General features: G+C 41.7%; 1 protein-coding gene across 1 annotated transcript in view; it reads right to left on the bottom strand.

Moving 5' to 3' along the window:
- Positions 1 to 10,639, bottom strand: part of LOC122565542 (procathepsin L-like) — a 20,596-nt gene extending 9,957 nt beyond the window's left edge. Inside the window, exons 1-3 of the mRNA XM_043721597.1 lie at positions 10,511 to 10,639; positions 6,199 to 6,321; positions 852 to 1,004 (exon numbers count right to left, since the gene is read on the bottom strand). Coding sequence (XP_043577532.1) covers positions 852 to 1,004; positions 6,199 to 6,321; positions 10,511 to 10,639 — 405 coding nt within the window. The remainder of the gene's footprint in view (positions 1 to 851; positions 1,005 to 6,198; positions 6,322 to 10,510) is intronic.
- Positions 10,640 to 13,430: the final 2,791 nt, after the last annotated feature.

Raw genomic sequence — 13,430 nt, 5'->3', positions numbered from 1 at the left:
GACTGAGACTGCCATAGTGTTAAAGGTTTAGATGGAGAGGAATTTCTTAAGTGTATACAAGACAATTTTCTGATTCAGTATGTGGATGTACTTATTAGAGAAGTTGCAAAACCTGACCTACTCTTGGGAAATAAGGCAGGGCAGGTGACTGAGGTGTCAGTGGGGGAGCACTTTGGGGCCAGCAACAATAATTCTATTTGTTTTAAAATAGTGATGGAAAGGATAGACCAGATCTAAAAGTTGAAGTCCTAAACTAGAGAAAGGCCAATTTTGACGGTATTAGGCAAGAACTTTCGAAAGCTGATTGGAGGCAGTTGTTCGCAGGTAAAGGGAGGGAAGAAAATGGGAAACCTTCAGAAATGAGATAACAAGAATCCAGATAAAATATATTCCTGTCAGGGTGAAAGGAAAGGCTGCTAAACAGGGTGAAGCAGAAAAATGGAAGGTATTAGGGGAGAGGATGGATCAGTGCGGGAGATGCTTCTTTCAGGCTCCCCCTACATTGGTAAGGTGTACGGGAGGAAGGCAGAGAGGAGAGAGGAAAATCCCCAGAACCAATAATAATTGTTTGAAAAAGGAAAAAACAAATGTCAAGGTGTATTGTCCAAGATTGAGATTCTATTTGATTGTAATGTACAAAATAAATTGTCACAATTTCTGCCTTGATGTATTGTCATGTGCAATTCGTTACATAACCATCCAGATTTCAGATCATCCCAGCAAACTGATCATGTTGCTTATATTACCTGTAAAAAAGGTCAAATAACATGATTTTAATATTGTATGACATTAACAGATCTTCAATATATCTCACTTTAATGAGCACCAGAAACATTTCCCCTCATCTTTACCTGGTCCTTCACTGAAGTAACATAACCTTTGGGACGCCAGTCAACAGTGCTCGGCAGTTGGATGTTCTGCTGTGCTGTAAACACTTTGGAACTCATTTTCTCAGCTTCGTTTATGCTGGATGCAGACAAAAGCTGCCTGAACTCATTGAAGGTCTAGAAAATCAAAACAACTGAAATTGTAACTTAGCAGGATCTAAAGACTCATTTTACTTTGCTTATAATTTCACGGTGAATTTGTATAACTTTCATTCTCTGGGTGCAAAAAGCAAACATTTAGAATTCCCGAGAATCAGTCATCAGATGGGCTCTGTTAGCAGAGTGTAGCTGAGAATTGCAATTGTAAAGTTTCAAACATCCGTATCCTGGATTTTCCACTTCGTAGGCATGGTTCAGTTTATGAGATGTTTCAACACAAGAAAGAAAAAAAATCACAAGAAGACCCCTTTGCATTTTAAGCAAGATTTGTGGGGAACATTCATAAGCAGGTTGGTAAGTTTCACCAAACAATTCTGTAGATCTCAGAAAGTATGCCGAGAGTACTAGCAGTTAATGCTGCAGGGAGTCGGTAATTGGAATAAGGTGTTCACTGCTCAGAGTTAGATGGATTTGGAGAGGTCACAGAGTTGGTGTTACTAAACAGGAGAAAAATGACTGCCATGTAGCCCCCTAAAGAGATACTTAGACTTGGCATGGAAGGTGCTGGAAGATGTTATCAGAAATCTCAGTATGGAAACATGACCTCCTACTCAAAGTGCAGCACATTTCATGATTGTATTGCAACCACAAGTGTTGCTGGACTTTAAACTGTGTGTGCATGTACATATGTGTGTGTGTGTGTGTGTATATACATATATTATATATGTGTGTATAGAAAGGTGTATATGTCTGTGTAAATTTATGTGTTTGTATGTATGTGTGTATATGTGTGTTTGTGTATGTTGTTGAGTGTGCGTGTGTATGTATTTCTGTGTGTGTGTGTGTATATGTGTGCGTGTCTGTATGTTTGGCTGTGTACGTGTCTATGATGTCAGAAAACTGATAAGAATTGGTTTCCCAAATTTGCTGCAGGGATCTTGAAGTGATGTTTCTGTGCAAAGATGTTTTAGACTGGAGACATCATGAGGCAAGAAACATATGCCTGACACTGAAGCATATATGTGGAGGAAGGAGCATAGAGAGGGAGGTCTAGAACAAGGGGATGTGAGATATTGTGTTATAGCTATCTTTACTAACTCACTCACCAGCTCACTATATTCATTAATACTGCATTCCAACTCAAACTGCACTACATCGGTTAGTGAATAAAAAAGGCTATTTTTGATACTCACCTATTTCAGTCATTATTTGAACATGCTCCCATAGGGACAATTCAAACCTGAGAGAGATAGGTTGAAAGGGGAAGCTTCTGACCATTGTGGAATGGCGTCCATTTTATACATGTCAAAGCGATCAGGATCTGAAAATACCTCAATCACCGTGGGCGGCACAGTGGTACAGTGGTTAGCACTGCTGTCTCATAGCGCCAGAGACCTGGGTTCAATTCCCACCTCAGGTGACTCGCTGTGTGGAGTTTGCACATTCTCCCTGTGTCTGTGCGGGTTTGCTCCGGTTTCCTCCCACAGTCCAAAAATGTGCAGGTTAGGTGAATTGGCCACGCTAAATTGCCTGTAGTGTTAGATCTAGGGGAATGGGTCTGGGTGGGTTACGCTTTGGCGGGTCGATGTGGATTTGTTGGGCCAAAGGGCCTGTTTCCACACTGTAAGTAATCTAATCTAAACTCAAAGTCACTTCCTCTAAATTACAGTGGATTCAAGCATAGTTTGTTCAGCTTTTTCTCTCAGGAGATCTCATCCATTACAAGTATCAATCGAGTAAGTGCTCGCTGAACTGCCTCCTAAGCATTGAAAGCTTTTCTTAAATAAGGAGAACAACATGGCACACACTAATATTGATGTAATCTCAGGAACTGAAACAGTTTCCCTACACTTGTATGCGATTCCCTTCAAATTAACAAAGTTCTTCTATTCGTTTTCTTGATCACTAGTTCGACTCACATATGAGCAATCTGTGATTCATGCACGAGGCCATCCAGATGCCTGATCATTCCAGAACTCTGCAACCTCTCTCTAGTTGAATAATATGCCTTTCAATATTGCATCAACTGAATCTTTGCCCTTCAATTAAGGAAGGTACAAAGGGACAGATTATGTTGTCTTTACAACTTACTTTCCTACTGATCTTTGTGTCATCAGTAAATTTATCAACCATGCATTCGGTCCCTTTATTGAAGTTACTTAAGTGAATTGCAAAATATTGAGGGTGCAGCATTCATCCCAGTAGCACACCACAAGTTACATCACACCAAACAGAAAGTGGCTCATGTATACCAATTTTCTGTTTCCTGTTGGATTTTCCATGCCAACATGTCAATCCCTACATCATAAACACTAATCGCCCAAAATAATCTGATGAAATACTTTCTGGAATTCTAAGTTCTATACATTCACATTCCCCTACATATCTACAGCATATGTTATCTCTTCAAAGAGCTATAATGAGTTGGTTATGCACAATTTTCCTTTAAAGCCATGTTGACTGCTTGGTTTCCTGAGACTTCTCCAAGTGTTGGACCATAATTCATTTAATAACAGGTACTAACATCTGTCCTCTGACTGATGCTAGGCTAATTGGTCTGTAGTTTCCTGTTTTTGTCTCCTTTTTCAAATAAAGAAGTTATATTCTGTATTTTCCAATCTGAGCAACCTTCTCCAAATCTAAGGAATTCTGGAAAATTAAAACTAATGCATCGGTTTTCTTACCTATACTTCTTTTAAGACCTGAGAATGAAGTGCATCGGGATCTAATGGATTTCTGAACCAACAGCTCCAACAATTTACTCACTCTTACTTCCCTGGTGATTGTAATTTCTTGAATTCTTCTGCCTTCCATTTCCTACAGCTAAGACTGTGCCTGGCTGACCTCATTGCAATCTTTACAGTAATCTCTATAGCGGAACTGATGCAAAACTAAACCTATTCAGTTCATCTGCCGCCTTCTTATTTTCCATTTGTAATTCCCTGGATATGCTTTCTATCGGGCTAACTTCACTTGGTAAACTCTTTTTTTAAGTAGCTATAGAAACGTTTATTATTTGTTTTATATTTCTAGCTAACTTTCTCTAATACTTTCCATCTTTGTTAATATTTTTGTCATTCTTTGATTTCTTTAATATCTTGTCCAATTTTCTGACCTGCCACACGCCTTTCTACAGTAAATGCTCTTTTGCTAAGTTTGAACTTATCCTTAACATTTTTAGCTAACAAAGCATGGAGGGTGCTTCCCTTGAAGTTTATCATGCTTATTACAAAGTACCTATTCTACATACTCTGTAGTTTGTCCTTAAATATGTGCCACTGTATTTCTGTTAACTTACCACTTAACCTAATTTACCAGTTCACCATCATGTGCTCATAATTGTCCTAACAATGTTGATGTACCAGATTTTTACTTCTCTATACAATCATATAATGATCACTGCTACCTAGAGGTGCCTTCACTTAGAGGTCATTCATTTCTGCTATTGTATTGCACAATACCAGGACTAGTCTAGCCTGCTCTTTGGTCAGCTCTAGTACACGTGAACTGAAGAATGTGGTGCTGGAAAAGCATAGCAGGTCAGCCAGTATTCGAGATGCAGGAGAATCAACGCTTTGAGCATTAGCCCTTCATCGTGGGCGGCACGGTGGCACAGTGGTTAGCACTGCTGCCTCACAGCGCCAGAGACCCGGGTTCAATTCCTGCCTCAGGCGACTGACTGTGTGGAGTTTATACGTTCTCCCCGTGTCTGCGTGGGTTTCCTCCGGGTGCTCCGGTTTCCTCCCACAGTCCAAAGATGTGCAGGGTCAGGTGAATTGGCCATACTAAATTGCCCGTAGTGTTAGGTAAGGGGTAAATGTATGGGTGGGTTTCGCTTCGGCGGGTCGGTGTGGACTTGTTGGGCCGAAGGGCCTGTTTCCACACTGTAATCTAATCTAATCTAATTAACAGAGTGATCCCTCCATTTAGGTTCCTGCCCTTTCTAAGTGTCCTGTACTCTTCAATATTCAGGTTTCAATCTAAGACATTCTGCAGCCCCTTCTCTGCGATCCTTGCCAGATTGTGCTATTTTATTTCTGTTTGTGTGATTAGCTCATCCATTTTGTTTCAATGCCAGATACATTCAGAAACAGCCTTCAGTTTTGTCATTTAATGATATTTGTAATGCCTCTCTGTCTGTGCCTTGTCACTATTCTTCAGTTGAGCACATTGTCCAAATTTCAATTTCTTGCCCTTAATATTTGGGTTAAAAGTTTCTATACATCCTGAATTATGTGGCTCACTAGATCACTGATGGCAGCACAGATAACTCACATCTATAACTAGCTCCCTTCTTCAAGTCTCTGATATTTTGTTGCTTAAGTTACTCTTAAGTAACTTAAAAGTACTTAAGTTTGTTCACAAAGCACTTTAAGATGCTTTTCCATGTGAAAAATACATTTGACATGCAAATTATTGCTTAACTGACTAAACTCCAGTAAGAAATCTGGTTCTTGGGATTGACAGGAGTTGCAACTTACCAACCTGCTTCCAAACACCTGAGCAAGTAGGTAGAATTTCTTTTTATTCACTCATGGGACGTGGGCATCGCTGGCTGGCCAACATTTATCACTTGTCCCTAGTTTCCTTTGAACTGAATTGCTTGCTAGCCCCTTTCAGGGAGCAGTTGGGTGTCAGCCATATTGTTGTAGGTCTGGAGTCACGTGTAGGCCAGATGATGGCAGATTTCCTTCTCTAAAGGACATTAGTGAAACAGATGAGTTTTTCTGACAATTGAATCATGGTCATCGGTAGATTCTTAATTCCAGATTATTATTAGATTCAAATTCCACCATCTGCCAGGGTGGATTTTGAACCTGGGTCCCCCAAACATTATTTGAGTTTCTGGATTGATAGTCGAGGCCATCACTTCCCCATGTATCCTTACAGAAAACAAAATGAAGTTCCATTTAGTACACAGGAGTTGGTTGTGAGGTTTCCCAGCAGCTTCATTTGGGGATTCTTAAACATGCTGTTGTGTATCATTGGTGAGATAACCAACGCATTTCCATTTTCACAGATGCTGTCAGACCTGATGAGTGTTTCTCGGATTTTTTTTACCTCAGATGTCTAGCATCTACTGTCAAAAAATGCCATTGTAAACTGACAAGGCAGAAGCTTCCTTGCTTCTCATTCATTCTACGCAGCACTATCATTTCTGATACATTGGAAGTTCAGAAGATGGTATCTTTCATTTCTACTTAGTACATACCAGATCTCCAAATTGGTTCATTCCCACAGTAAAGGTGTGTTTCCCCATTGCATGCTCCAGATTGTGTTGTTCGATGTATCTCCCATTGTCTTCCCAAACCAGTCTTCTATAATCCTTCTCATGCTAAAAGCAAGATTAAGCCAAAATTAAATCTTAATCTCTTTTACTGTTGCAAATTTGGGTGTTTTAATCACTTCAGTTGCACACTTAAAAACAAAAGATTTTACATGCCGCATTAACATGCCCATTCCTGTTAAGTTCTGATCTCCTGTGTTGTGGTGGACAGTGTTACTCACTAACAACAGACCTATTTCCTCAAGGACAGCATCACCACTGGAAGCTGTTCAGAATCTGAAGCTTCATACCATGAGCCCCTGTCCAGTCTCCTTCATGAAATTTCCATTCTGCACTGATAATCGACCATCAAGTTGGAGGGAAACAGTGGCTGTAATGTTGTCTTTGTTTTAAGGGCTACTCATGAGGACCTTAGTGACACTCTTACATGTAAACATTCCACCTGATGAAATCTTTAATTCCTTCTTTCTGTGAATCTTCTCTCCTTGTTGGTCAAAGGGCCTGGGTTAATTGGAATATCATATTGCTGACAAGTATAGAATCATAGAATCCCTACAGTGTGGAAACAGGCCACTCAGCCCATCAAGTCCACCCTGACCATCTGAAAGATCACCCCATCCAGGCCAACCCTCCCTAAGCAAATCCATTCCTGCATTTCCCATGGCTAATCTGCCTAGCCTGTACATCCCTGGACACTGTGGGCAACTTAGCAGGGCCATCCACCTCCCCCACACATCTTTGGACTATTTGAGGAAATCAGAGCACCTGGAGGAAATCCATACAGACACAGGGAGAACATGCAAACTCCACACAGACAGTCACCCGAAACTGGAATCGAGACCGGGTCCCTGATGCTGTGAGGCTGCATTGCTAACCACTGAGTCTCTTAGATTGTCATCTCCTGTTACTACCATCTAGTTCCCAATGTCACCTACCCCGAAACAACTACTCAATAAATTTCTGAACAACTTGGATGGCAGAATGGAAAGCCACTGATCCAAATTTGCTAATGACAAAAAGATAAACAACACTGGAAGATGTGTAGATGGGGGCATAAAATTACTGAGATATCAGGAGATTAAGTGAATGAGAAAACCTATGGTATATGGAAATTTTCACACAGCGAGTTGTTCGGGTCTGCAATGCATTGCCTGGAAATGCAGTGGAGGAGGTATAATTGAGATATTCAAGAGAGCATTGGGCGGTCATTTGGTTATTAATGTGTTCCTTTTGCCGGCAGCCTATGTGATGACAAGGCCTGGTGTGTGGGTGCTGCGGTAAGAACATGGGGAAAGGTGCTCAGGGCCTACTCGATATTGAGACCAGAATGCTGCAAATTTCCCCAACCGATAAATGAGGTGCTGTTCTTCCAGCTTGCGCTGAGATTGACTGGAGCACTACAGCAAGCCCAAGACAGAGATATTGGCCAGGGAATAGGGGGAGGGGGGGGTGTTAAAGTGGCAGACAACTGGAAGTTTGGGGTCATTTTTGTGGACAGAATATAAGTGTTCCACAAAATGGTCACCCAGTCTGCACTTTGTCTCTCCAATATAGAAGGGATCACTCTGTAACAGTGAATACAATAGATTGGATTGAGTGAAGTGCAGCTAAATCACGCTTCACCTGGAATGTATGGCTGGGCCCTTTGATAGTGAGAAGGGAGGAAGTGAATGGCATGTGTTATACCTTCTGCAGTTGTACGGGAAGGTGCCATGGGGGTGTCAGGGATGTTCGGGGTTGAGGAGGAATGAACCAGGGTATCCCAGAAGGAAGGGTCCTTGCAGAAGGCTGACAAGAAAGGGGATGGGAATATGTGTGGCATGATAGTGGCATCCCAGTGGAGGTGGCAAAAATGGTGGCCAATGATCCTTTGAAAATGGATGGTCTCCCATACTCAAAGATTGTCCAACTCTCCCCCACTTAGAATCCCCCTTCCCCCATGTTCACAGGGCCTGGGGCATTGGGCTGAAGCTAATCATCATTGGTGTTGTATGCAGTTCCAGCGCTTCCCAGTAGGTGCAGCTGGCTATTGGGCCTGCTGGCAGCTCTCAGAGACTGGACTCACTCCCACTGAAGGCTGGAAGTCCCATTTGGTTTCTGAAGACCAACTGCAATCCACTATCACTCGAGGGCAGCTTTCTCATTAAGGTCAGTCAGTTTGTGAACAACGTTTCTAATACTGCTGCAGCCCTTTTAAAATTCAGTCCATGGTCTCATTGAATGGCAGAACAAGCTCAAGGGAGGAAATGGTACACTCCTAACCCTGCAGACCTTTGCTTTCTGATCTATTATGAGGCAGAGATGAAGTGGAAACTGAGTGGAACAAAGCCTCAGCTATTTCCTGACATAGCTGAGATCTGTAAACGAAGCAACAAGAGATAAATATACATTTTGATGCACAATTGCTGGGACAATTATATTTAAAGCTGTTTTCATTTTTCAACTGATCTGTGTTATGTTTATAGTTGGTGCATGTTATGTTGGGACTGTGTCTGTGTTAAGAGGTGAGTCACGTGGCAGTGATAAATGTGCAGCCAGTCTTCCTGGACGTTCAGATTGTTTTGAACTTTTACAGAGAACACACCTTCAAAATAAAACCTCCTCACTTGACTGAAGCAAAAGACAAGTTTATACATCCTTTAGCTCTGACTGGAGCCTAGTAACTGCCCAGTACAGAACAATTCGGAATCTCATCATTTCGCAACTTACTGGCATCTGATCCCCTCTACAAATTATTATTCATTAAGGATTGAATTGTGTTGATGAAGCATTCCTCAACATAATCAAAACTTATGTAAAAGAATACACATAGTAAACAATCAATCTCAGAAAGATTGTGCAAGCTAAACAGTCGTTTCGATGCATTGAATTTTAATTCAGAGAATAAGCAGATAAATACCTGATTAGGAATTATTAATAACTGAGGGGTTCATACTGAACTGAATCATTCCAATACTGAGTTCTGAGGGAGGGTCACTCAACCCGAAATGTTAAATTTGATTTCTCTTCACACATGTTGCCAGACCTGTTGAGTTTTTCCAGCATTCTAATGCTGTCCCAGTTTACCTCCCACCTACAGTGTTGGTAGACCTTACCCCATGCAAAACTGTTCTGTCTGTGTCCTAATGCTCACCACTCCCCCAATTCTCTGCCCCATCACTCCTGTTCTTTCCTACTTACATTGCTGTCTGTCCAGAAGAAAGGTTACACCCAAATCATTGACTTCTCCACCTCCTGAGGCTGTCTGGCTTGCTGTGTTCTTCCAGCCTCCTGCTCATCTACCTTGGACTCCAGCATTTGCAGGTTTTTTTGACTCTAAGTCTGTCCAGTAAGGCCTCAATGCAGATGTTTTCACCATGCTTTGACATCGATCCATGTACATTGCTTATGTCTGTAACCTCTTCCAGCCCTACAATCCTCCAAGATTTCAGGTTTCTACATTTCAGAACTCTTGTTCATCTTGATTTTCTCCATATTTCCCTTTGTAAATCTCAGCACATCTTAACCTCACTTTCCTTCCTTAAGATGCTCCTTAAAACCTACCTCCTTTAAAAGTCTTTTCATTTGCTGCCTCATCTCACCTGAAATGGCATGACAGATTTTCTTTGAAAAAGCTCCTGCAAAGTGCTTTGGGATATTATACTTATTTTACTAGGTGCTATATTAATGCAGATTCTTTTCAATCAAATTCAAAATGTGTGAAATTGTTGCAATGTTTATCAACATTATTCCTTACATAACTACAAATGTGGAATTAAGAACAGAAGTAGGCCATTCAGCCCTCTCAAACTTTCACCACTTGATAAGACTGAGGTCGCTTTGACGATGGTCTCATTTCTACATTCTTCTTTACCTCCTATAACCTTTGACTCCATTTAACTCACGCTTTAAAAGAGTTAATGAACCTAACTTCACGGTTCTCTGAGGAAGAAAACTTCAAGAACTAATGCCTCTCTCAGAGAAAAAGATTTCTCTTTATCTCTGTCTTAAACGGGAAACCCATCGTTGACCCTTGGGTCTAATCTTACTCAGAAAGAGAAACAGCCTTTCAGCATCCACTCTGCCAACATTTCAACAAGATCACCTCTCATTCCTCTCAATGCTATTGGATACAGGCCCAACCTGTCTATCCTATCATCTTAAGATAATCCCTTTCTCCCAGGAGTAGGTTGAGTTAACCTTCTCTGAACTGTTTCTAATGCAACCTTTGAAGTAAGGTCAACAACTAACTTCTTACCTCTTCATACTGTTTATTATGAAATGATTTCCAATTATTCCAGCCATCATCCAACGTTGGATCAAATGGGGATCCGGAGGCTAATGCCAGAATGCAGACCTCCACATATCCAATGATTAGGGTGACCATTATGATAGACAGCCTAATAAGACAAAACCCATAATATTAATCTATAATGGAAAATATTGCTCACAATTACTCTGGACCAAATTGTTATTAATGTTAGTCTGTATAGAGATAAGGTTATCCAGAGGTTTTGATCAATCACCCACAAACATGGTCGCCGAGTTTAAGAAAAAATATTATTAAGCTGGAGAGGGTTCAGATGAGATTTACAGAACATTGCCGGGTATGGAAGCTTTGAGTTATAGAGAAAGGCTGGACAGCTGGAACTTCTTTCATTGGAGTGTAGGAAATTGAGAGACGACCTGATCGAAATTTATAAAATATTGAGGGGTACAGATAGAGTTAATGGTAGTTGTCATTTCCCTAGGATGAGGGTTTCAAAACTAAGTTTTTAGAATGTCCTAAACACACAGATGGTTCACTCATGCCTTTCCGGATTGGAAGTCTGACTTCTTTATCCAGCCTGCACGATGTGCGACTCCAGTCCCAGGTTAAGGTGAGAGAAGAGATATTTTAAAAAAAGACATATTTTTAGACAGAGGGTGGAATAACATATGGAATAAACTTCCTGAGGAAGTGCTGGATACAGGTACAAATGCAATGTTTAAAAGACATTTGGGTAAGTACATGAATAGGAAAGGTTTGGAGGGATATTGGCCAGGAGCAGGGACTAGGTTACTTTGGGATGATGTTTGGCATGGACTGGTTGGTGTGAAGAGTCTGATTCCACGCTGTTGACTCCGTGACTGTATAAGAATGTGCTGGAATGTTATTTTGGGATTTATAGCCCAGCTTGCTTTGCAAGCCTGAAAATGAAAAGCTGGTTTTAAGGCCTCGACTATGGAAGCTTTTAGGTGAAGGTGACGACTGCAGATGCTGGAGATCAGAGTCGAGATTAGAATGGTGATGGAAAAGCACAGCAGGTCAGGTAGCAAGAAAGATCAGGAAAATTGACATTTCAGGCAAAAGCCCTTCATCAGGAAGGGCTTTTGCCCAAAACGTCAATTTTCATTGGATGCTGCCTGGCCTGCTGTGCTTTTCCATCACCACTCTAATCTTGACTATAGAAGTTTTTAGAATGTCCTAAGCACATAGATGATTCACTCATGCCTTTCCGGATTGGAAGCCTGACTTCTTTATCCAGCCTGCACGATGTGCGACTCCAGTCCCAGGTTAATGTGACTGACTCTTGTGAAGTTTCCTAGAAAACCATATCAAATAGCTCTACCAGCATCCACCTTCTCAGGGTTCAACAATGAGAGATTAAAGTGAAATTCCCTGAGATATTCAGAAGCTGGAAATGAATAAAGGTCATATTTTCATGATTGTTAACTTTTACTAACCTCTTGAGAAAAATGAAGTTGCCACAGTCCTCCACTCTCATTTGAAAGAAATAAAACTGGAGGACGTTTAAGCTGATGGTTATCACGCCTCACGTGAGGGGAAGGGGTGAGAAGAGACTATTGTAGTAACCTCAGGCAGTGTGGGAATTAAGTTGCAATCACTCTGCATTATATACCAACCAACTGAGCTAACCATTAAGATGAGGGTCAGAGCGCAGCAACTGAATTCAATTTAAATGCACAAATGCTGCCCAATTTAAAGAACCAATACATAAATTGTGCAGAGAAGTTAGGAAGAAGTATATGAACAAGTTCTGAATTCAAATTTAAAAAGTGTTTATCAGCTCAGTAAGATAGCTCAGTGGAAGTTTCTCCAACAATATTTCTCCAACAGTAGTAATTGTCAGATGTTTCAATGGAAACTCTCTGACTTAAAGAGCAAACTATGGCAATGCACCAATCACACCCCAGTCAGCTAACTGGGCATGAGGAGAAGCCTCACAGAATGGAGGCCAGGAGGAAGGTTACGTAGGAGCTGCCTGGTCAGTCTCCTAGCACATGACCATTACAATGCAAGTCACCACTGCCCTTAATATAAATGCCTCAGGAACCCTCCTAGCCCTCAAAGGATCATGAATGAGCAGGAGAAAGTGAGCACTGCAGATGCTGGAGATCAGAGTTAAAAGGTGTGGTGCTGGAAAAGCACCGCCGGTCAGGCAGCAACCGAGGAGCAGAAAAGTCGACGTTTCAAGCATAAGCTCTTCATCAGGAATGTTAAATGATAGCCTCGGGTTCCAGATTACTAGTGCAGGGATGATACCTCCCCTGTTGATCCCCACCTCCCCTATATGATACCTTGGAGTTCCACATTACTAGTGCAGTAATAATGCCATTGCACCACCACCTCCCCTGTTGATAGCCTGGGGTTCCACATTACTAGTGCATTCCTGATGAAGAGCTTATGCTTGAAACGTCGACTCTCCTATTCCTCAGATACTGCCTGATTGGCTGTTCTTTTCCAGCACCACACTAATCATGAATGAGCAGAAAAAGAGTTTATTATTGATGTCCACGCTCACTATGCAGTAGATGCCAGGCCCACTCTTTATAAGGGTTGGCACGGTGGCTCAGTGGTTAGCAGTGTTGCCCCACAGCGCCAGGGACCAGCCTCGGGTGACTGTGTGGAGCTTGCACATTCTCCCCGTGTCTGCGTGGGTTTCTTCCGGGTGTTCCAGTTTCCTCCCACTATCCAAAGATGTGCAAGTCAGGTGAATTGGCCATGCTCAATTGCCCATAGTGTTAGATGCATTAGTCAGGGGTAAATATAGGGTAGGGGAGTGGGTTACTCTTTGGAGGGCTGGTGTGGACTTGTTGGGCCAAAGAGCCTATTTCCATACTGTAGGGAATCTAATCTAACCTAAGAACCGAACACAAGAAGCCGTGTCTGGTGA

Source organism: Chiloscyllium plagiosum, chromosome 31 (assembly GCF_004010195.1).
Source record: "Chiloscyllium plagiosum isolate BGI_BamShark_2017 chromosome 31, ASM401019v2, whole genome shotgun sequence".
Taxonomy (NCBI): Eukaryota; Metazoa; Chordata; class Chondrichthyes; order Orectolobiformes; family Hemiscylliidae; genus Chiloscyllium; species Chiloscyllium plagiosum.
This window is presented reverse-complemented; position numbering and strand designations above follow the sequence as displayed.